General features: G+C 37.7%; 1 protein-coding gene across 2 annotated transcripts in view; it reads left to right on the top strand.

Annotated features, from left to right (window-relative positions):
- Positions 1-26,752, top strand: part of LOC133536257 (thrombospondin type-1 domain-containing protein 4-like) — a 71,160-nt gene that overhangs the window by 7,203 nt on the left and 37,205 nt on the right. For both annotated transcript variants that reach the window (XR_009802431.1, XM_061876660.1), the window contains exon 2: positions 17,022-17,226. Coding sequence is in view for 1 of the 2 variants with exons in the window: in XM_061876660.1 (XP_061732644.1) it covers positions 17,022-17,226 (205 nt within the window). In the remaining variant the exon portion in view is untranslated. The remainder of the gene's footprint in view (positions 1-17,021; positions 17,227-26,752) is intronic.

The raw sequence follows: 26,752 nt of genomic DNA on the forward strand, positions 1-26,752 counted from the left end.
ATATATATATATATATATATATATATATACATATATATATATATATATATATATATATATATATATATATATATATATATATATATATATATATATATATATATATATATACATACATATATATATATATATATATATATAAAGAGGCAGGTAAAACGTCAAAAACAGTTTAAACATTTCAAAGTCTCATGCTGAGTTAAAAGCCAATTAGTAAAAATGGGTTTTAAGAAGGGTCTTAATTGTAGTCAAAGAAGGGGCCTGTCTCACATGGAGAAGGATATCGTTCCAGAGTGTGCGACCTTCAAAAGACTCGATTTGTTTGCGAACATCTAATCTCTAAATCACACGCTTGTTTTAATACTAGTCAAATCCTTCGAAATGGACCAAACAACGTTAATTTATTCGTTTTTTGTTTGTAAATCAGCCATAATTTGCTCTGAAAATGCACCGTAGAGGGACACAAGCTTTGTTTGTCGGAATCATGCTTCTTACATAATGACAGCAGGGTTAATGTTGTTGTTGTGTAAGAATGAAGGCTTTCTACTGCACATCTTCAACTCTCTTCTGTCGTGTGTGGATTCTTATATTTCTACCCTTTTTGAGACATCAACAAGGAAAAGTACCTTCCATATGAGGACTGGTGAACAAGTTAGGACCAAAACCATGGCCCCAATAGAGAAAACCATTACATTTTATAGAAAAAATCTATCAAAATTAGGGCAGTCCCACAAAGGAGGGCTTATTTAAATTGACTGTGTGTCGGATTTAAAAGTGCTCCCCCTCTGGTCAACATATGAAATAACAAGTGTGCGTAAAAAAAAAATTTGAAGTGCTCCCCCTCTGGCCAAAATAAGTATTAAGAAGTGTGTGTAAGAAATTGAAATGTGCCCCCCTTGGCCAAAATTAATTAAAAATAAATTGAATAAATATGTATAGAGAGACATACTGTAATAACTTGACGTAAATAATGAAGCTTGAAAACCAATTACAAACAAAAAAACAAACAAATGAACTAAGTCTTTTTCACACAATTTGTCGATTTTTTTCTTTTAAAATTAGAAATCTTTTCCCATATTCTTTCTGTTTCTGTAATGTTACAATATTTTCTTGTAAAATTATCACTTTTTAATGTAAAATTATAACTTTTTCCTTAAAGGGTGGCATTTGTCATATTCAATTCTGACTTATATCACAATATTGCCAATTTGTAGTTGTTCTTGTAAAATAGTGAATTTTTTGGGGTAAAATGACTTTTGTCATAATTTTGCCAAGTAAAATTCAGATTATTATACCATGAATTGATTAACATGGACCCCGACTTTGTCAAACTTGGACAAGGATAGTTTTCCCGAGGTGCAAATCGAATGAAGTGGAAACAGCGATGGCATCTTTTTATTTTGACACTACAACTAAAAAACAGGAACCAACAAAAAGCGCGCACGATGGCGGTACAAAAACTGCCTAAGGAAACTAGCACAAAGGCAATTGACTATGAACTATAAACAAAAAACTTACTTGACATGGAAACGTGAACGAGACATGGATCATAGCAAGGTGCGTAGCAGGTGGTAGACGTGAGAAGGAGGTGATGTTGCCAGGCTGACTAACTGGTTACTGTGGCTTAAATAATACTATGGTGATTACAAACAGGCGTGAGACATGAGGACAGGGGCGTGACATGAGGACAAGGTGAAAACTAATGAGTTGCTATGGTAATAAGACAAACAAGGAAGTGCAGGAACAAGAACTGAATGTCCAAACAACAAAACCAAACATGACCAAAACAAAACATTGATCCCATGGGCGTGGCGGACTTAGACAAGTTGAAAAACTTATTGGGTGTTACCATTTAGTGGTCAATTGTACGGAATATGTGCTGAACTGTGCAATCTACTAATAAAAGTTTCAATCAATCAATCAATATTATTATAATATTGACGACATTTTCAAGTTTTCTTATAGAATTGTGACTTTTGTCGGGTAAAATTCCGACCCTTTTTCCTAAAATTGCCAAAATCTTAAGCTTTTCTTGTAAAATTGCCACTGTTATTGAGTAAAATTCCAACTTTTATCATAACATTGCACAAATGTCCAGTTTTTCTTGTAAAATGTTGACTTGCATTGAGTAAAATGACGACTTTTATTCCAAGTTTTTCTTGTGGAATTGTGAACTTTTTGTTGTGAAATTCCAACTCTCTCGAAATGTGTCCGTCATTCTTGTTTGGTGTGGGTTCACAGTGTGGCGCATATTTGTAACAGTGTTAAAGTTGTTCATACGGCCACCCTCAGTGTGACCTGTATGCCTGTTGACCAAGTATGCGTTGCATTCACTTGTGTGTGTGTGTGTGTGTGTGTGTGTGTGTGTGTGTGTGTGTGTGTGTGTGTGTGTGTGTGTGTGTGTGTGTGTGAAAAAAGCCTACGCAAAGGAAGCTTTGCGTGGGCTTTTTTGCATTTGCATACTGTGTATATATTTTTAAAGTTGTAAATACACATCTTTGTACATCTACTAAGGGTGGTCTTAAAGAGGTGGGCATTTTTCGGAGGTTTCAAGAAGGTCAGAAATTACAGAATGTGTGTGTGTGTGTGTGTGTGTGTGTGTGTGTGTGTGCCTGCCTTGTGGGAAAAATACCCAGTCAGGATTTAGGTTTAAGACAGTGTTATTCTTTTCCATCGTGAACTAGGAGCCTCACATAACCATTTCCAGATGAAAGTGGGATCTAGCGAGGTTTTAAAAAAAGAAAATATATAAAACCCCTCTAGGGTTCCTGCAAAGAAGGCAGATGGCAGCTGGGAGCAACCCACTGGGAGAAAGTCACTCATGTGGTAGAGAGCGGAGTTTTCCTTCCATAAAAAAACATGTCGAGGTTTCTCTTTTAGGGTTTGTTAAAATAGCGACATCAGCGACACTTCTGTTTTTTGTTTTGTTTTTACGATGAATTTTGCTCGCCGAGGAAGTGACGATTCAGCCACAGATTTGAGTTTTGAAGACCACAATGAGAGCCGGTGTTTGTACCTTACTCGCGTATAGGGATGGGAATCAAACACCGGTTCTGTTTGGAATCGGCTCCGAGTGTATCAATTCCTTGGAATCGCTTGCCAGTAGGGATGTCCGATAATATCAGACTGCCGATATTATCGGCCGATAAATGCTTTAAGATGTAAAATCGGAAATTATCGGCATCGGTTTAAAAATTATCAGGATTTTTGACTTTTTAAAACGCCGTGAATGCAAAGCATACTTGGTCAACAGCCATACAGGTCACACTGAGGGTGGCCGTATAAAGAACTTTAACACTGTTACAAATATGTGCCACACTGTGAACTAACACCAAACAAGAATGACAGACACATTTCGGGAGAACATCCGCACCGTAACACAACATAAACACAACAGAACAAATAACGTTACAATGTAATATCGGAAATTATCGGTATCGTTTTAAAAATTATCAGGATCAATTCCAAAAAGTTAAATTTTTGACTTTTTAAAACGCAGCTGTGTACACGGACCTAGGGAGATGTACGGCGCGCCAATAAACCTTAAAGGCACTTCCTTTGCGTATGCTTTTCACACACACACACACACACACACACACACACACACACACACACACACACACACACACACACACACACACACACACACACACACACAACTGAATGCAACGCATACTTGGTCAACAGCAATACAGGTCACACAGAGGGTGGCCGTATGAACAACTTTAACACTGTTACAAATATGTGCCACACTGTGAACTAACACCAAACAAGAATGGCAGACACATTTCGGGAGAACATCCGCACCGTAACACAACATAAACACAACAGAACAAATAACTTTACAATGTAATATCGGAAATTATCGGTATCGTTTTAAAAATTATCAGGATCAATTCCAAAAAGTTAAATTTTTGACTTTTTAAAACGCAGCTGTGTACACGGACCTAGGGAGATGTACGGCGCGCCAATAAACCTTAAAGGCACTTCCTTTGCGTATGCTTTTCACACACACACACACACACACACACACACACACACACACACACACACACACACACACACACACACACACACACACACACACACACACACACACACACACACACACACACACACACACACAACTGAATGCAACGCATACTTGGTCAACAGCAATACAGGTCACACAGAGGGTGGCCGTATGAACAACTTTAACACTGTTACAAATATGCGCCACACTGTGAACCCACACCAAACAAGAATGACAGACACATTTCGGGAGAACATCCGCACCGTAACACAACATAAACACAACAGAACAAATAACTTTAAAATGTAATATCGGAAATTATCGGTATCGTTTTAAAAATTATCAGGATCAATTCCAAAAAGTTAAATTTTTGACTTTTTAAAACACAGCTGTGTACACGGACCTAGGGAGATGTACGGCGCGCCAATAAACCTTAAAGGCACTTCCTTTGCGTAGGCTTTTCACACACACACACACACACACACACACACACACACACACACACACACACACACACACACACACACACACACACACACACACACACACACACACACACAAGTGAATGCAACGCATACTTGGTCAACAGCAATACAGGTCACACAGAGGGTGGCCGTATGAACAACTTTAACACTGTTACAAATATGCGCCACACTGTGAACCCACACCAAACAAGAATGACAGACACATTTCGGGAGAACATCCGCACAGTAACACAACATAAACACAACAGAACAAATAACCGGAACCCCTTGGAGCACTAACTCTTCCGGGAAACTACAAAATATACCTCCCCGCATCCCCAACCCCGCCTACCTCAACCTCCTCATGCTCTCTCAGGGAGAGCATGGCCCAAATTCCAAGCTGCTGTTTTGAGGAATGTTAAAAAAAATAATGCAATGTGTGACTTCAATAATAAATATGACAGTGCGATGTTGGCATTTTTTTTTCCCATAACTTGAGTTGATTTATTTTGGAAAACCTTCTTACATTGTTTAATGCATCCAGCGGGGCATCACAACAAAATTAGGCATAATAATGTGTTCATTCCACCACTGTATACATCGGTATCGGTTGATATCGGAATCGGTAATTAAGAGTTGGACAATATTGGAATATTGGCAAAAAAGCCATTATTGGACATCTCTACTTGCCAGTTTTTCAAACCATTCCCTTATCAATCCCAGTGGTTGGGAATGACGTCGTGACCCAACATGCTTAGTGATTTCGGAAAGCAAAACAGCGGCAGATGCTCGAGAGTTGAAATCATTTTACAAGAAACGATTGCGACAGCGCTGCTTGTAATAAAAATCCATCCATCCATCCATCCATTTTCTACCGCTTATTCCCTTTGCGGCCGCGGGGGGTCGCTTGTGCCTATTTTAGCTGCGATGAAGCGGCGACTTGTAATAAAAATCGCCATGTAAAATCGCTAATGTAAACAGTAGCCCGTCTATGCAAAGTCCAATGTAAATTAGCATAAAGCTAGCGCATTTTTGAAAAGCGGAGCATGGTTTTACGTTTGAGCGTTTTTTTTTCTTCTCCCAAGCATCTTGCTTTGTTGGTGTTGAAAATGTCAACATTACTTCTCGGGACTTTGGCTGAGTCTTTTTCATCCCGAGGATGGCGTGGCGCAGGTGGGAGAGTGGCCGTGCCAGCAACCTGAGCGTTCCTGGTTCGATCCCTCGCTTCCACCAACCTACTCACGTCCATTGTGTCCTTGAGCAAGACTCCTACTCTTACACAGTGGCCTTGTGGTTAGAGCGTCCGCCCTGAGATCGGTGGGTTGTTAGTAAAGATGTCTGATAATGTCAGACTGCCGATATTTTCGGCTTTAAAATGTAATATCGGAAATGATCTGTTTCAAAAAGTAAAATTTATGACTTTTTAAAATGCCGCTGTACGGAGTGGTACACGAACGTAGGGAGAAGTAAAGAGCGCCAATGAACCTTAAAGGCACTGCCTCACATAATATCTAGGGCTTTTCACACACACACACACACAAGTGAATGCAAGGCATACTTGGTCAACAGCCATACAGGCCACACTGAGGGTGGCCGTATAAACAACTTCACCACTGTTACAAATATGCGCCACACCAAACAAGAATGACAAACACATTTCGGGAGAACGTCCACACCGTAACACAACAGAACAAATTCCCAGAACCCCTTGCAGCACTAACTCTTCCGGGACGCTACAATACATGTGGGAATGTGCGTGTGAATGGGTGAATGTGGAAATAGTGTCAAATCGCTTTGAGTAGGCAAGGCAAGGCAACTTTGTTTATATAGCACATTTACAACAACTTTTAAATTGAACCAAAGTGTTTTACAGGTTTAAAAGCATAGAGCAAAAAATAACCAAAAAACAAAAACAAACAAAGAACATAAACAATGAATGAGCTAAACAAAAGCAATACGGTAAAATGAGTCAAATAATTACAAAAATTAATTAATTAAAAAATAAAAATAATAATATCTGCCCAATTGTAGCTGAGATAGGCACCAGCGCCCCCCGCGACCCCAAAGGGAATAAGCGGTAGGAAATGGATGGATGCGACAAATTGTAAAAAAAATAACGCGAAAGGGGTTGGGGGGGGGGACTAGAAATGGTGGCCTAGTGGGCGGACTCAGCTCAGGTCAAAGGCCAGTGAGAAGAGGCAGGTCTTAAGAAGGGTTTTTAGACCCCCAGGCTCTGGGCTGACCTACTGTGGAGGGGAAGGCTATACCTTGTACCTTGAAGGTAGAAAAGCGCTATACAAGTATAACCCATTTCTATGAAATGATTAACGTGGACCATACTTGCCAACCTTGAGACCTCCGAATTCGGGAGTGTATATTGTAGCGTCCCGGAACAGTTAGTGCTGCAAGGGGTTCTGGGTATTTGTTCTGCTGCATTTATGTTGCGTTCCGGTGCAGATGTGTTTTTCATTCTTGTTTTGGTGTGGGTTCACAGTGTGGCGCATATTTGTAACAGTGTTAAAGTTGTTTATACGGCCACCCTCAGTGTGACCTGTATGGCTGTTGACCAAGTATGCCTTGCATTCGCTTGTGTTTGTGTGTGTAAAAGCCGTAGATGTTATGATGACAGGCAGTCCTCACGCATGTTAATGGGTGAAGGTTTCAGATGAGAAAGGATGCTAAAGGCACGCCCCCAATAGTGTTGTCTTAGTGGAAATCGGGAGAAATTCAGGAAAATTGCCCCGGGAGAGGCACTGAAATTCGGGAGTCTGTTGGGAAAATTGGGAGGGTTGGCAAGTATGACGTGGACCCCGACTTAAACAAGTTGAAAAACTTATTCGGGTTTTACCATTTATTGGTCAATTGTACGGAATATGTACTGTACCGGGCTTCACGGTGGTAGAGGGGTTAGTGCGTCTGCCTCACAATACGAAGGTCCTGCAGTCCTGGGTTCAAATCCAGGCTCGGGATCTTTCTGTGTGGAGTTTGCATGTTCTCCCCGTGAATGCGTGGGTTCCCTCCGGGTACTCCGGCTTCCTCCCACTTCCAAAGACATGCACCTGGGGATAGGTTGATTGGCAACACTAAAATTGGCCCTAGTGTGTGAATGTGAGTGTGAATGTTGTCTGTCTATCTGTGTTGGCCCTGCGATGAGGTGGCGACTTGTCCAGGGTGTACCCCGCCTTCCGCCCGATTGTAGCTGAGATAGGCGCCAGCGCCCCCCGCGACCCCGAACGGGAATAAGCGGCAGAAAAGGGATGGATGGATGGATGTACTGTACCAGGGGTACGGAACCTATGGTTCTCGAGCCAGATGTGGCTCTTTTTGATGACTGCATCTGGCCTCAGAATAATCTTAGCTGACGTTGCTTAACACGATAATTAATTAATAATTCCGCTGGTAATCGTAGTGTTAAAAATAACGTTCAAAATATAAAACATTCTCATGCATTTGAATCCATCCATCTGTTTCTTTCGCACCTGTTCAAAAAGTCGCATTAATGGTCAAAAGTATTTTATTTATTATTTGTTAGCTTCGGAATAACAACGTTATTAAAAAGAATATTTTTGTTGTAATCATGGAAAGTCAAAATAAAAGAGGAGGCGTAGAATTCTCTTGTCAGAGCGTAGGACGACACTTTACAAGGGTACAGGGTCTACGCGTTTCTCCTCATTGAGCTAAAATGAATCCTGTCTCTGTTTAATTCCTTGCTTCTTGTCTGTTTAATAAATGTCATCAGTGTTTGAACCTGACACTTTAAGTGTTAAAAATATTATATTGCTCTCACGGAAATACATTTTAAAATATTTGTCTTTCATGACTCTCTCAGCCAAAAAAGGTTCCCGACCCCTGTACTGTACTGTGCAATCTACTAATAAAAGTTTCAATCAATCACTCAATTTATCCTCGGTGAATCTCATTACATTGTTATCGGTACTTTTGTCAACCGCAGAGCAATGTTTTTTTTTGTCGTCTTCTCTCAGGTAAATGAGCTGCTAAGCTAGGATGAGTCGTCACTATCTTCCCAGCATTAGTCTTCCTTAAACGTTAGGTGTTGTTTTGATAGCGATGACGTTTTGACTTTTCCCGTAAGAGCGTCTCTCTTAAAAGTGTCTGGTTATATGATATTTCATTGACAGGTCAGATAAAGGATGGACAGAGCCACGCAGCTGGTTTTATGCGTATAACTTTTGCACGTTTTCCTCGAGTCGCGTGTTCCACCGTCCAAGTGGCCGCTGGTGACCCCGTAGAAGTGACGGCGTTTGTTTTACGAGCGGAACGCTTTTCTCCATTTTCTTCAGATAAAAATGACCGAAGAGCTATTTAGTAGTCATCATGTCAGTAACAGCTCGACACGGCTGCTTTTAGAGACTTTCACTTGGCTTTTTTTCCCCCCTAAACAGGTGACTTTTTTCTTTATTTTTTCCAGCTGGAGGATCACATTTAAACTCTTTGTTGAGCTGTGCCATTCCAGACTTGCTTCACTTTTTCTGCACTTTTATCTTTGCCTTCCTTTAAATCAGGGGTCAGCAACCCAAAACGTTGAAAGAGCCGAATTGGACCGCAAACACAAAATATAAATCGATCTGGAACCGCTAAAAATGAAAATACTTTTATATAAGTGTTATGATGATGGCAACACATGATGCAAGTGTCTATATTAGCTATATTAGCCTACTATCAAAATGACTTTAAACGTCTTATATAAGTAATTTAATGAAGGCAACACATGATGTAAGTGTCTATATTAGCTATATTAGCCTACTATCAAAATGATTTTAAACGTCTTATATAAGTGTTTTAATGAAGGCAACACATGATGGAAGTGTCTATATTAGCCTACTATCAAAATGACTTTAAAAGTATTTTATAAGTGTTATAATGAAGGCAACACATGATGTAAGTGTCTATATTAGCCTACTATCAAAATGACTTTAAAAGTCTTATATAAGTGTTATAATGAAGGCAACACATTATGCAAGTGTCTATTTAGCTATATTAGCCTACTATCAAAATGACTTTAAAAGTCTTTTATAAGTGTTATAATGAAGGCAACACATGATGTAAGTGTCTATATTGGCTATACTAGCCTACTATCAAAATGACTTTAAAAGTCTTATATAAGAGTTATAATGAAGGCAACACATGATGTAAGAGTCTATATTAGCTATATTAGCCTACTATCAACATGACTTTAAAAGTCCTTTATAAGTGTTATAATGAAGGCAACACATGATGTAAGTGTCTATATTAGCTATATTAGCCTACTATCAAAATGATTTTAAACGTCTTATATAAGTGTTTTAATGAAGGCAACACATGATGGAAGTGTCTATATTAGCCTACTATCAAAATGACTTTAAAAGTATTTTATAGGTGTTATAATGAAGGCAACACATGGTGTAAGTGTCTATATTGGCTATACTAGCCTACTATCAAAATGACTTTAAAAGTCTTATATAAGAGTTATAATGAAGGCAACACATGATGTAAGAGTCTATATTAGCTATATTAGCCTACTATCAACATGACTTCAAAAGTCCTTTATAAGTGTTATAATGAAGGCAACACATGATGTAAGTCTCTATATTAGCCTACTATCAAAATGACTTTAAAAGTCTTATATAAGTGTTATAATGAAGGCAACACATTATGCAAGTGTCTATTTAGCTATATTAGCCTACTATCAAAATGACTTTAAAAGTCTTTTATAAGTGTTATAATGAAGACAACACATGATGTAAGTGTCTATATTAGCTATATTAGCCTACTATCAAATTGACTTTAAAAGTCTTATATAGGTGTTATAATGAAGGCAACACATGATGCAAGTGTCTATATTAGCTATATTAGCCTACTATCAAAATGACTTTAAAAGTATTTTATAAGTGTTATAATGAAGACAACACATGATGTAAGAGTCTATATTAGCTATATTAGCCTACTATGAAAATGACTTTAAAAGTCTTATATAAGTGTTATGATGAAGGCAACACATGATGCAAGTGTCTATATTACCTATATTACCCTACTATCAAAATGACTTTAAAAGTATTTTATAAGTGTTATAATGAAGACAACACATGATGTAAGAGTCTATATTAGCTATATTAGCCTACTATCAAAATGACTTTAAAAGTCTTATATAAGTGTTATAATGAAGGGAACGCATGATGTAAGTGTCTATATTAGCCTACTATGAAAATGACTTTAAAAGTCTTATATAAGTGTTATAATGAAGGCAACACATGATGCAAGTGTCTATATTACCTATATTAACCTACTATCAAAATTACTTTAAAAGTCTTATATAAATGTTATAATGAAGGCAACACATGATGCAAGTGTCTATATTAGCTATATTAGCCTACTATCAAAATGACTTTAAAAGTATTTTATAAGTGTTATAATGAAGACAACACATGATGTAAGAGTCTATATTAGCTATATTAGCCTACTATCAAAATGACTTTAAAAGTCTTATATAAGTGTTATAAGGAAGGCAACACATGATGCAAGTGTCTATATTAGCTATATTAGCCTACTATCAAAATGACTTTAAAAGTCTTATATAAGTGTTATAATGAAGGCAACACATGATGTAAGTGTCTATATTAGTTGTATTAGCCTACTATCAAAATGACTTTAAAAGTCTTATATAAATGTTATAACGAAGGCAAAACATGATGTAAGTGTCTATATTAGCTATATTAGTCTACTATCAAAATACTTTAAAAGTCTTATATAAGTGTTATAATGAAGGCAACACATGATGCAAGTGTCTATATTAGCTATATTAGCCTACTATCAAAATGACTTTAAAAGTATTTTATAAGTGTTATAATGAAGGCAACACATGATGCAAGTGTCTATATTACCTATATTAACCTACTATCAAAATTACTTTAAAAGTCTTATATAAATGTTATAATGAAGGCAACACATGATGCAAGTGTCTATATTAGCTATATTAGCCTACTATCAAAATGACTTTAAAAGTATTTTATAAGTGTTATAATGAAGACAACACATGATGTAAGAGTCTATATTAGCTATATTAGCCTACTATCAAAATGACTTTAAAAGTCTTATATAAGTGTTATAAGGAAGGCAACACATGATGCAAGTGTCTATATTAGCTATATTAGCCTACTATCAAAATGACTTTAAAAGTCTTATATAAGTGTTATAATGAAGGCAACACATGATGTAAGTGTCTATATTAGTTGTATTAGCCTACTATCAAAATGACTTTAAAAGTCTTATATAAATGTTATAATGAAGGCAAAACATGATGTAAGTGTCTATATTAGCTATATTAGCCTACTATCAAAATGACTTTGAAAGTCTTATATAAGTGATATAATGAAGGCAACACATGATGTAAGTGTCTATATTAGCTATATTAGCCTACTATCAAAATGACTTTAAAAGTCTTATATAAATGTTATAATGAAGGCAACACATGATGCAAGTGTCTATATTAGCTATATTAGTCTACTATCAAAATACTTTAAAAGTCTTATATAAATGTTATAATGAAGGCAACACATGATGCAAGTGTCTATATTAGCTATATTAGCCTACTATCAAAATGACTTTAAAAGTCTTTTATAAGTGTTATAATGAAGACAACACATGATGTAAGTGTCTATATTAGCTATATTAACCTACTATCAAAATTACTTTAAAAGTCTTATATAAATGTTATAATGAAGGCAACACATGATGTAAGTGTCTATATTAGTTGTATTAACCTACTATCAAAATGACTTTAAAAGTCTTACATAAATGTTATGATGAAGGCAACACATGATGCAAGTGTCTATATTAGCTATATTAGCCTACTATCAAAATGACTTTAAAAGTATTTTATAAGTGTTATAATGAAGGCAACACATGATGTAAGTGTCTATATTAGTTGTATTAGCCTACTATCAAAATGACTTTAAAAGTCTTATATAAATGTTATAATGAAGGCAACACATGATGTAAGTGTCTATATTAGCTATATTAGCCTACTATCAAAATGACTTTGAAAGTATTTTATAAGTGTTATAATGAAGGCAACACATGATGTAAGTGTCTATATTAGTTGTATTAGCCTACTATCAAAATGACTTTGAAAGTCTTATATAAGTGATATAATGAAGGCAATGTCAGGCTTGGACAAAGGATTGAACTCAGATGCAGAGTAGGGATACTTTGTTAGGCTTTTATTTTGAAGGCTCTTTCACATCCAGAGTCAGAGTAATACAATATCTACAAATAGCAAAAAACTGTCGAAAAAGGTTCCAAAAAAACGGAACAACCGAGAACCTCTCCTAAACGGAGGAAAATACAAAATACAAAAACAAAGACAAAATATAATTAGCGCCGTGTCTGCTATAAAACGTATTAACATAAAACGCTCCAACAGGAGGAAGAAAACAATGACAATGACAATTTCTACACTTAATCTTAATCTAATAATGGTTAACAAAAAATCACTCAATAAATTTGAGGAAAGAAAGATTCGTAGGAAAAAAATAAATAACTTACCACTTTCGGTTGAAAAAACTAAATAACCCAATCACTCAACTGAGGAGGAGAAAAGTCAAACTCAAAATAGCAGCGTGGGAATTCAGGATGCAGGAATATAAGCGTGGGGCGAGGCATGGACATGGACATGGAAGCAAGACAGGCACGAAAACTCGAGACAATCTGGCACACAACACGGGGAGGCGTGGGCTTATATGACACATGAGGGTAATGGAAAACAGGTGGAAACAATCAGGGGTCAGAAATGACATCAGACTGATGACACAAGAAGAAGGGCAAGTGGTCTGAAACAAGAGGAGTTAGTTTTCAAAATAAAACATGCAATTCACAAGACAAAGGAAACCAAATCTTCATCGACAGAAATGTTGAAATATAGTATTTATTCTACACATTTTTACAACATTAAAAAACATTAGTAAAACTTCTCAGAGTGTAAGATAACTCCTGAGTATGACTGGCTCAGAATGGCCAAAGGTATAGATGTTTGTTTCCAAGATTCGGGAAACGGCAAGCTGTCTTCTTTTATGGATTTATCACAATCTTTGGCAAGCTAGGTAATATTTGCTGTGGTCTGGAACAACATGGCACCCGAACAACAGAAATGCAGCCAATATTACATACAGATAATGTGTCACCAGACATACAAATATCAATCAATCAATGTTTGTTTATATAGCCCTAAATCACAAGTGTCTCAAAGGGCTGCACCAGCCATGAGGACATCCTTGCCACGTAGGGGCAAGGAAAAACTCACAAAACCCAGTGGGATGTGAATGTGAATGACTATGAGAAACCTTGGAGAGGACCGCAGATGTGTTTTTTGAACTTACATTCATATTTTGTTGAAGTATTATTCAATAGATATATTTATAAAGGATTTTTGAATTGTTGCTATTTTTAGAATATTTTAAAAAGATCTCACGTACCCCTTGGCATACCTTCAAGTACCCCCAGGGGGTACGCGTACCCCCACTTGAGAACCCCTGATCTAAGTGTTAGCTTTAGTTTCCTGCGTTAAGTTGTGCCTTCCCTTTCTGCGCCTTTTGTTTGTCCCTTTTTTGATAGTTAGATTAATAAATATGTTTCTACCTTCACGCCAGGTCCGAAATAGTCCGTTTGCAACCTGGGAGAACAAACTTCGCATTAAGCTTCGAACACCCCCGCTTCCCCCGCCCCTGTCATGAGACTTTTGAACACTGAATTTTTGCAATGTGTGTCGTGTTTTTTCCTCCTACCGAAACTATATTACAACAAAAACCCCAGGACGAAGAGACAGTAGACGGAGTGCAAAAAAGAATGTGTTTTATTTAGGACAAGGCAGACACACTGTCAACATTACCTACTCAGTGGCCTAGTGGTTAAACATTTGAGTAATTTACACGATCCTGTTTATGTCATCGGTTGCGCTTGATTTCTATTGGCGTGACCCCAGGACACAGAGACGGTAGACGAAGTGCAGAAAAGAATGTGTTTTATTTAGGACGAGGCAGGCACACTGTCAACATTACCTACTCATTGGCCTAGTGATCGTACTTACATTTGAGTAATTTACACGATCCTGTTTATGTCGTCGGTATCACGGTTGCGCTTGATTTCTATTGGCGTGACCCCAGGACGAAGAGACGGTAGACGGAGTGCAAAAAAGAATGTGTTTTATTTAGGACAAGGCAGGCACAATGTCAACATTACCTACTCAGTGGCCTAGTGGTTAAACATTTGAGTAATTTACACGATCCTTTTTATGTCATCGGTTGCACTTGATTTCTATTGGCGTGACCCCCGAACACAGAGACGGTAGACGAAGTGCAGAAAAGAATGTGTTTTATTTAGGACGAGGCAGGCACACTGTCAACATTACCTACTCAGTGGCCTAGTGGTTAAACATTTGAGTAATTTACACGATCCTGTTTATGTCATCGGTTGCACTTGATTTCTATTGGCGTGACCCCAGGATGAAGAGATGGTAGACGAAGTGCAGAAAAGAATGTGTTTTATTTAGGACAGGGCAGGCACACTGTCAACATTACCTACTCAGTGGCCTAGTGATCGTACTTACATTTGAGTAATTTACACGATCCTGTTTATGTCGTCAGTGTCACGGTTGCGCTTGATTTCTATTGGCGTGACCCCAGGACGAAGAGACGGTAGACGGAGTGCAAAAAAGAATGTGTTTTATTTAGGACAAGGCAGGCACACTGTCAACATTACCTACTCAGTGGCCTAGTGGTTAGAGTGTCCACCCTGTGAGTTCAAACCCCGGCCGAGTCATACCAAAGACTATAAAAATGGGACCCACTACCTCCCTGCTTGGCACTCAGCATCAAGGGATGGAATTGGGGTTTAAATAACCAGAAATGATTCCTGGCCGCGGCCACCGCTGCTGCTCACTGCTCCCCTCACCTCCCAGGGGGTGATCAAGGGTGATGTGTCAAATGCAGAGGATAATTTCGCCACTCCTAGTGTGTTTGTGTCAATCATTGGTACTTTAACTTTAACATTAGTCAAAAAACCAGGGTCTCTTGGGGATAAACGCCCCTGATTAGTGATCAGGGACAGGTGAACCAGCCTAATTACCTAAACAAGAGCAGGTGAGGAGAAGCAGTGCTCAAGCTACAGGCAACGTGGCTGAGACAGGACGTGGTCAAGGTCTAAACCAGGGGTCACCAACGCGGTGCCCGCGGGCACCAGGTAGCCCGTGAGGACCAGATGAGTCGCCCGCTGGCCTGTTCTAAAAATAGCTCAAATAGCAGCACTTACCAGTGAGCTGCCTCTATTTTTTTTAAATTTGATTTATTTACTAGCAAGCTGGTCTCGCTTTGCTCGACATTTTTAATTCTAAGGGAGGCAAAAGTCAAATAGAATTTGAAAAGCCAAGAAAATATTTTAAAGACTTGGTCTTCATTTGTTTAAATAAATTCATTTATTTTTATACTTTGCTTCTTATAACTTTCAGAAAGACAATTTTAGAGAAAAAAAATACAACCTTAAAAATGATTTTAGGATTTTTAAACACATACCTTTTTACCTTTTAAATTCCTTCCTCTTATTTCCTGACAATTTAAATCAATGTTCAAATAAGATTATTTTTTTTAATTGTAAAGAATAATAAATACATTTTGATTTAATTCTTCATTTTAGCTTCTGTTTTTTTCGACGAAGAATATTTGTGAAATACTTCTTCAAACGTATTATGATTAAAGTTCAAAAAAATTATTCTGGCAAATCTAGAAAATCTTTGTAATCAAATTTAAATCTTATTTCAAAGTCTTTTGAATTTCTTTTGAAATTTTTGTTCTGGAAAATTTAGAAGAAATAATGATTTGTCTTTGTTAGAAATATAGCTTGGTCCAATTTGTTATATATTATAACAAAATGCAAATTGGATTTTAACCTATTTAAAACATGTCATCAAAATTCTAAAAATAATTTTAATCACGAAAAATTACTAATGATGTTCCATAAATAATTTTCAAATTTTTTCAAAAAGATTCGAATTAGCTAGTTTTTCTCTTCTTTTTTGGGTTGAATTTTGAATTCTAAAGAGTCGAAATTGAAGATAAACTATATTTCAAAATTGAATTTAATTTTTTTTTCCTTTTTTCTCCTCTTTTAAACCGTTCAATTAAGTGTTTTTTTTTTAAATCATTTATTCTCTACAAAAACCTTCCGTAAAAGGAAAAAAAATGTACGACAGACAGAAATACCCATGTTTTTATGTATATAGCTTTATTAATTAAAGGTAAATTGAGCAAATTGGCTATTTCTGGCAATTTATTTAAGTGTGTATCAAACTGGTAGCCCTTTGCATTAATCAGTACCCAAGAAGTAGCTCTTGCTTTCAAAAAGGTTGGTGACCCCTGGTCTAAACTGAACCATCTAAGCATGGGAAGCGTCCACTGATTTTTGGGACTGATGATGTTCCTCTCCAGTCCACCGGGGGGCAGCAATGTGCAATACAAAGCAGTATGTTTTTATTTACGCCTGCATACATGGTGCAATCTCCACAGAGTCCGGGCTGCGATGGATACCTGGGCTCCGGGAAGGTGACGGACTCCTGCGGCGTGTGCGGAGGCGACAACGCCACCTGCAGGTTGGTCTCGGGAGTGTTCCAGCACTCCCTGTCCAAGATCGGCTACCACAAGATCGCGGAGATCCCGCCAGGGGCCACCAAGATCAACGTGACGGAGATGGCCAAGAGTCGCAACTACCTAGGTGAGGGGGATACTCCGTCCGTCCGAACGTGACTTAAATAACAAAAATTGTTATTTGGCCCTTGGCAAGCCTCTATTCACTGGAAAGCAGGGGTCTACAACAGGGGCCCCTCAAAGATTTCCTCGATTGGACTTTGTCATATATTTCATTTTTCCACAAATGTAAACACACATTCCAACACACTGTAGTTTTGTTTAGGAAAGGCATTTTTAAGATATAAACAACTAAGTTATTGTTTTCATGATAGCTAACGATTAGCACTCTAGTTGCCTGCTGGCGATCTCCGGACTAGTTGCCAGCTAACAATTACTGCTGTAGTTGTCAGCTAGCGATTAGCGCACCGCTTGCCAGCTGTTAATTTGCTACCTAGTGATTAGCTTACAAGTTGCTGGATACTGATTTATTTGTCTGCTAGCGATTAGCACTCTAGTTGCCGGCTGGCAATCTCCGGACTGGTTGCCAGCGAACAAATAAGGATCGAGTTGTCAGCTTGCAATTAACGCACCGCTTGCCAGCTGTTTGATTGCTAGCTAGTGATTAGCTTACTTGTTGCTGGATAGCGATTTACTTTTCAGCTAGCGATTAGCACTCTAGTTGCCTGCTGGCGATCTCTGGACTAGTAGCCAGCTAACAATTAGTTCCCTAGTTTTCAGTTAGCGATTAGTGCACCGCTTGCCAGCTATTAATTTGCTGGCTAGTGATTAGCTTACAAGTTGCTGGATTGCGATTTATTTTTCTGCTAGCGATTAGCATTTTAGTTGCCGGCGGGCGATCTCCGGAGTAGTCGCCAGCTAACAAATAACGATCGAGTTGCCAGCTAGCGATTAGCGCACAGCTTGCCAGTTGTTTGGTTGCTAGATAGTGATTAGTTTACTAGTTGCTGGATAGTGATTTACTTGTCAGCTAGCGATTAGCACTCCAGTTGCCTGCTGGCGATCTCCGGACTATAGCTGCCAGCTAACAATTAGTGCTCTAGTTGTCAGCTAGCGATTAACGCACAGCTTGGCAGCTGTTTGGTTGCTAGCTAGTGATTAGTTTACTAGTTACTGGATAGCAATTTACTTGTCAGCTAGCGATTAGCACTCTAGTTGCCTGCTGGCAATCTCCGGACTGGTTGCCAGCGAACAAATAACGATCGAGTTGTCAGCTAGCGATTAGCGCACCACTTGCCAGCTGTTTGGTTGTTAGTTATTGATTAGCTTACTAGTTGCTGGATAGTAATATACTTGTCAGCTAGCGATTAGCAATCTAGTTGCCTGCTGGCGATTTCCGGACTATAGTTGCCAGCTAACAATTAGTGCTCTAGTTGTGAGCTAGCGATTAGCACTCTAGTTGCCGGCTGGCAATCTCTGGAATAGTTGCCAGCTATCAATTAGTGCTGTAGTTGTCAGCTTGCGATTAGCACACCGCTTGCCATCTGTTTGGGTGCTAGCTAGTGATTAGCTTACTAGTTGCTGGATAGCGATTTATTTGTCAGCTAGCGATTAGCACTCTAGTTGCCGGCTGGCGATCTCCGGACTAGTCGCAAGCTAACAAATAACCATCGAGTTGCCAGCTAGCGATTATCGCACCGCTCGCCATCTGTTTGGTTGTTAGTTAGTGATTAGCTTACTAGTTGCTAGATAGCGATTTACTTGTCAGCTAGCAATTAGCACTCCAGTTGCCTGCCGGTGATCTCCGGACTATAGTTGCCAGCTAACAATTAGTGCTCTAGTTGTGAGCTAGCGATTAGCACTCTAGTTGGCGGCTGGCAATCCCTGGAATAGTTGCCAGCTATCAATTAGTGCTGTAGTTGTCAGCTTGCGATTACTAGTTGCTGGATAGCGATTTATTTGTCAGCTAGCGATTAGCACTCTAGTTGCCGGCTGGCGATCTCCGGACTAGTCGCAAGCTAACAAATAACCATCGAGTTGCCAGCTAGCAATTATCGCACCGCCCGCCATCTGTTTGGTTGTTAGTTAGTGATTAGCTTACTAGTTGCTAGATAGCGATTTACTTGTCAGCTATCAATTAGCACTCCAGTTGCCTGCTGGCGATCTCCGGACTATAGTTGCCAGCCAACAATTAGTGCTCTAGTTGTCAGCTAGTGATTAACGCACAGCTTGGCAGCTGTTTGGTTGCTAGCTAGTGATTAGTTTACTAGTTACTGGATAGCAATTTACTTGTCAGCTAGCGATTAGCACTCTAGTTGCCTGCTGGCGATCTCCGGACTAGTTGCCAGCTAACATTTAGTGCACTAGTTGTCATCTAACAATTAGCCCACCGCTTGCCAGCTGTTTATTTGCTAGCTAGTGATTAGCTTATTAGTTGCTGGATAGCGATTTATTCATCAGCTAGCGATTAGCGCTCTAGTTTCCAGTTAGCGGTTATTGCTCCCGTTGCCATCTACTGATCTGCTCGCTAGTTGCCAGCTAGTGATTTTCACACAAGTTTCAAGCCTAGCAATTAGTGCTCTGTTTGCCAGGTAGCGATTGGCGCACGAGTGGCAAGCCTAGCAAATAGTTCTCTATTTGCCAGCTAGCGATTGGCGCACAAGTTGCAAGCCTAGCAATTAGTTCTCTAGTCGCCAGCTAGCGATTAGCGCACCACTTGCCAGCTGTTTGGTTGCTAGCTAATGATTTGCTTACTAGTTGTTGGATAGCAATTTATTTGTCAGCCAGTGATTAGCGCTCTAGTTGCCAGTTAGCGTTTAGTGCTCTCGTTGCCGGCTACTAATCGGCTTGCTAGTTGCCAGCTAGCGATTGCCGTACGAGTTGCAAGCCTAGCATATAGTGCTTTAGTTGCCAGCTAACAATTTGTGGCTTAGTGACCAGCAAGCGATTGGTGCGTCTATTGACAGCTAGCAATTAGTGATCTAATAGCCAGGTAGCGATTGTCGCACAAGTTTCAAACCTAGTAATTAGTGCTCTATTTCCCAGCTAGCAATTTGTGGACTAGTGACCAGCAAGCGATTGGTGCGTCTGTTGACAGCTAGCAATTCGTGATCTAACTGCCAGCTAGCGATTGTCGCACAAGTTTCAAACCTAGTAATTAGTACTGTATTTCCCAGCTAGCAATTTGTGGACTGGTGACCAGCAAGCGATTGGTGCATCTGTCGCCAGCTAGCAATCAGCGCTCTAATTGCCACTCAGCGATAAGTTGTCTTGTTTCTAGTTAGCGACTAGCGTGCTTGTTTCCCGCTAGCAATTAGCACTCTAGTTTACAGCAAGCAGCTATCAGTTATGCAAATGCCAGTCTAGTTGCTAGCTAATGATTAGCTTGCTAGTTGCTGGATAGCAAATAGCAATTTCGTTGTCAGCTGCTCTCGTTGACGCTCAATGATCGGGGCTAGCAATTGGTGCATCAGTTGCAAGCTCACGACTAGCGCTCTAGTTGCCAGAGGGCAATGTGTGCGCCTGTTGCCAACGAGCAATTAGGGCTCTGATTGCCATTTCTAAAAATCAGCTTTCTCATTGTTAGCTTGTGATTAGTGCGCTAGTTGATATCTTGCGATTAGTAAGTACGATTAGCATCACTACAACTATTATTTGAATATATTACCAGTGCACAGTAAAAATGATTCCCGAGTCCTGGGCGTGGCCACCGCTGCTGCTCACTGCTCCCCTCACCTCTCAGGGGGTGACCAAGGGTGATGGGTCAAATGCAGAGAATAATTTCGCCACAGCTACTGTGTGTGTTTGACTACCATTGGTACTTTAAAGGCCTACTGAAACCCACTACTACCGACCACGCAGTCTGATAGTTTATATATCAATGATGAAATATTAACATTGCAACACATGCCAATACGGCCTTTTTAGTTTACTAAATTACAATTTTAAATTTCCCGCGAAGCATCCTGTTGAAAACGTTGCGGAATGATGACGCTTATGTTGACGCGTGCTTGTGACGTTATTGGTTGGAGCGGACATATTAGCCCGGCACCACACAGGGCTAAAAGTCGTCTCTTTTCATCGCATAATTACACAGTATTTTGGACACCGTGTCGCTGAATCTTTTGCAATTTGTTCAATTAATAATGGAGACGTCAAACAAGAATGCTGTTTGCGGTCAAGCGAACATGTTTCTCTACATCAACCAGCAAGTTTTTTGATCGGAAAATTGTGATATTAAGTCGGCTCTTACCGGAGACGTCAGTGGATTATGCGTCCTTGTGCAGCAGCTGTCAAAAAGGCAGCTCTGATCTTGGCTCCTCGCCTTCTCTCAGAGACACTGGCGTTCACCGCAGCCATCCGACTTTCAGGTATGACTTTACAATCTCACTAAAACACTATTAAAACAATAAGCAGATAAGGGATTTTCCAGAATTATCCTAGTAAATGTGTCTAATTACATCTGAAACGCTCCCTGCTGGAGCCGTCGTCTTTTCTTTCTTTTTTTTTCTAGTCCTTTACTCTAAATTTCCTCATCCACGAATCTTTCATCCTCGCTCAAATTAATGGGGAAATCGTCGCTTTCTCGGCCCGAATCGCTCTTGCTGCTGGAGGCGATGATTATAAACAATGTGAGGATGTGAGGATCTCTACAACCAGTGATGTCACGCACACATCGTCTGCTACTTCCGGTAAAGGCAAGGCTTTTTTATTAACGACCAAAAATTGCGAACTTTATCGTGGATGTTCTCTACTAAATCCTTTCAGCAAAAATATGGCAATATCGCAAAATGATCAAGTACGACACATAGAATGGACCTGCTATCCCCGTTTGAATAAGAAAATCTCATTTCAGTAAGCCTTTAACTTTAACTTTAACAAAGTACCTTTAGGACCAGTTTAAAATAAAAAAAAAATGTTTCTGCAATAACATAAGTAGGGGAAGGGGGTCCCTGCTCCATCAGTTTGGGGGTCCTTGGCCTGGACAAGGTTACGAAACCTAAAAACAGCAATTAGCACCCAACCCCCCGCTCCAGAATAAAAAAAAATCAATAAGTTTCATACTTTGACTAGAACATCATTATCAATCAATCATCAATCAATGTTTATTTATATAGCCCCAAATCACAAATGTCTCAAAGGACTGCACAAATCATTACGACTACAACATCCTCGGAAGAACCCACAAAAGGGCAAGGAAAACTCACACCCAGTGGGCAGGGAGAATTCACATTCAGTGGGACGCCAGTGACGATGCTGACTATGAGAAACCTTGGAGAGGACCTCAGATGTGGGCAACCCCCCCCCCCCTCTAGGGGACCGAAAGCAATGGATGTCGAGCGGGTCTAACATGATACTGTGAAAGTTCAATCCATAGTGGCTCCAAGACAGCAGTGAGAGTCCCGTCCACAGGAAACCATCTCAAGCGGATCAGCAGCGTAGAGATGTCCCCAACCGATACAGGCGAGCGGTCCATCCTGGGTCCCGACGAGCGGTCCATCCTGGGTCTCGACTCTGGACAGTCAGTACTTCATCCATGGTCATCGGACCGGACCCCCTCCACAAGGGAGGGGGGGACATAGAAGAAAGAAAAGAAGCGGCAGATCAACTGGTCTAAAAAGGAGGTCTATTTAAAGGCTAGAGTATACAGATGAGTTTTAAGATGAGACTTAAATGCTTCTACTGAGGTATAATAGTTAATAGGTATAATAGTATAATAGTATAATAGTATAATTAGTGGTAGGACCCCTCTTATAAAGGATTTGACCCCCACCCCACATATTCATTCCTTCAATAAAACTATTTTTGTTCTTCACACACTCCTTTTAACGCCTGTGTAAACTTACACTCACAGTGTTTTTCTACTGGACTCCACGTAATCCAAGGAGTGTCGGAAGTGTGTTTGTGGGAGAAGGGGAGGGCAGAGGGAACACTTTTCTGGAGAATTGACTTCCATTTAGCTTGTAAGTTCTTCTATTAAAGCAAAACATAGTGATTTGCTTCTTAAAGTTGGCTGCATGCGTGGAAAGTGACAGACTTCTTTGGGAAAGAACTTAACTCGGGTCATACAGTTCAGGGTTGGAGCAGAATTGTGTGTGTGTGTGGGGGGGGGGGGGGGGTTTGGGGGGGTTAAAGTCGGAAAAAACGTTGCTGCTGATACAAAACGTCAGATTACTTCACTAAGCCAGTGTTTCGAAGTTCATTGTAGAAAAATGTACTGCTTCAAAATGTGCTGTCACGTGACTTCAAACTTGACACCTCATCGCAAGATCGATTGCTTCAGTCTTAATTTATCGGACGTATTGTCGAATTTTTATACACCAACATTTTAAGACACTGAATTCTTATTCACTGAATTTTTTATCCATTGAAATTCTATACAATGATTTTTTTTATTTACCGAATTTTTATACAGTGAAATTTGAAACACTGAATTTTTAAAAACTGAAATTTTCAACACTGAATTTTTACATACTGATTCTTTTATACACTAAATATTTTATACACCGAAATTTTATATAATTAATTTTTAAATAAATAAATAAATAAATGGGTTGTACTTGTATAGCGATTTTCTACCTTCAAGGTACTCAAAGTGCTTTGACACTACTTCCACATTTACTCATTCACACACATATTCACACACTGATGGAGGGAGCTGCCATGCAAGGCGCCAACCAGCACCCATCAGGAGCAAGGGTGAAGTGTCTTGCTCAGGACACAACGGACGTGACAAGGTTGGTTCGAGGTGGGATTTGAACCAGTGACCCTCGGGTTGCGCACGGCCACTCTCCCACTGCGCCACGCCGTCCCTATACACTTTTATACACTAAAATTTCATATTCTGAATTTGAAGAAACTGAATTTTTTATACACTGAATATTTTATTCACCGCATTTTTGTACACTGAAATTTTAAACACTGAATTTTTAAAAACTGAAATTTTCAACACTGAATTTTTCATATTCTAAATTTTTTATACACTGAATTTTTTATGCACTGAATATTTTATACACCGAAATGTCATATGCTGTATTTTTATACAGTAAAATTTCATACATAGAATTTTTTATACGCTGAATTTTTATACACTGAATTTTTAAACACTAATTTTTTTTTACACTTAATTTGGTCTAAACCAAAATTTCAAACGCTGAATTTTTATGCACTGAAATTTTCAACGGTGAATTTTAATACTCTGATTTTTTTATACACTGTATATTTAAACACTGAATTTGTATACACTGAATTTTTTAAACATTGAATTTTTTTATACACTCAATTTTTAAACTGAAATTTTCACATACTGAAATTTTTAAACACCAAACTTTTCCTACACTGAAATTTTCAACACTGATCTTTTTATACACTGAATTTTTTTTCGCAAAAATTTTAAACACTGAATTTTTATACACTGAATTTTCATACACTGAATTTTCATACACTGAATTTTTGTACAATGAATTTTTTATACACTGAAATTTTATAGACTGAAATTTTTATTCACCGGATTTTTATATACTGAAATTTTAAACACAGAATTTTTTTAAATTTATATTTTCAACACTGAATTTTTATATATTGAATTTTTTATACACTGAATTTTTTTACACTAAATATTTTATACACCGAAATTTCATATACTGAATTTTTATACATTAAAATTTCATACACTGAATTTTTAAAAACTGAATTTTCATACACTGAATTTTTTATTCACCAAATTTTTATACACTAAAATTTTAAACACTGAATTTTTATACACTTAATTTGGTATACACCAAAATTTCATACGCTGAATTATGATGCACTGAAATTTTCAACAATGAATTTTAATACACTGATTTTTTTATACACTCAATATATAAACACTGAATTTTTATACACTGAATTTTTTATACACTATATTTTCAAACACTGAAATTTTCACATACTGAAATTTTTAAACACCAAACTTTTACTACACTGAAATTTTCAACACTGATATTTTGATACACTGAATTTTTATCTGCAAAAATTTTAAACACTGAATTTTCATACACTGAATTTTTATACAATTAATTTTTTATACACTGAAATTTTATAGACTGAAATTTTTATTCACCGGATTTTTATATACTGAAATTTTAAACACAGAATTTTTTAAAATTGATATTTTCAACACTGAATTTTTATATACTGAATTTTTTATACACTGAATTTTTATACACTAAATATTTTATACACTAAATATTTTATACACGGAAATTTCATACACTGAATTTTTATACACTAAAATTTCATACACTGAATTTTTAAAAACTGAACTTTCATACACTGAATTTTTATAACCTGAATTTTGTATTCGCCAAATTTTTATACACTAAAATTTTAAACACTGAATATTTATACATTTAATTTGGTATACACCAAAATTTCATACGCTGAATTATTATGCACTGAAATTTTCAACAGTGAATTTTAATACACTGATTTTTTTATACACTCGATTTTTAAACACTGAAATTTTCACACACTGAAATTTTTAAACACCAAACTTTTACTACACTGAAATTTTCAACACTGATATTTTGATACACTGAATTTTTATCTGCAAAAATTTTAAACACTGAATTTTCATACACTGAATTTTTATACAATTAATTTTTTATACACTGAAATTTTATAGACTGAAATTTTTATTCACCGGATTTTTATATACTGAAATTTTAAACACAGAATTTTTTTAAATTGATATTTTCAACACTGAATTTTTATATACTGAATTTTTTATACACTGAATTTTTATACACTAAATATTTTATACACTAAATATTTTATACACGGAAATTTCATACACTGAATTTTTATACACTAAAATTTCATACACTGAATTTTTAAAAACTGAACTTTCATACACTGAATTTTTATAACTTGAATTTTGTATTCGCCAAATTTTTATACACACAAATTTTAAACACTGAATATTTATACATTTAATTTGGTATACACCAAAATTTCATACGCTGAATTATTATGCACTGAAATTTTCAACAGTGAATTTTAATACACTGATTTTTTTATACACTCGATTTTTAAACACTGAAATTTTCACACACTGAAATTTTTAAACACCAAACTTTTCCTACACCGAAATTTTCAACACTGATCTTTTTATACACTGAATTTTTATCCGCAAAAATTTTATACACTGAGTTTTTCGACACTGAATTTTTAAACACTGACTTTTTATACACTGAATCTTTTATACAGTGAATTCCTGTATGCACAATTTTTTCATACGCTGAATTTTTAAAGAGTGAATTTTTTATACACTGAAATGTTCATGGCTGGATTTTTATACATTTAACTTTTAAACATTACGTTTTTAAATATGTCGACAAAATGTTTTTAACACACACAACACACACACACACACACACACACACACACACACCCGCCAGGAAGCTAATTTGTACCCTTGACCCCAATGTGATAAATGCATGAATGGTTATTGAAATATAGATCCTTGACAGGACTACAGTTAAAAGGGCGTGTTTGCAAACTGGTAGAAATTGTACTTAAAATAACGTGTCTAAAAGTGTACAAACTTAACACCTTTTATCCTCACAATACAATTTTCTTACATTCAACATTTCGCTCTAGACACACAC

Source organism: Nerophis ophidion, linkage group LG02 (genome assembly GCF_033978795.1).
Source record: "Nerophis ophidion isolate RoL-2023_Sa linkage group LG02, RoL_Noph_v1.0, whole genome shotgun sequence".
Taxonomy (NCBI): Eukaryota; Metazoa; Chordata; class Actinopteri; order Syngnathiformes; family Syngnathidae; genus Nerophis; species Nerophis ophidion.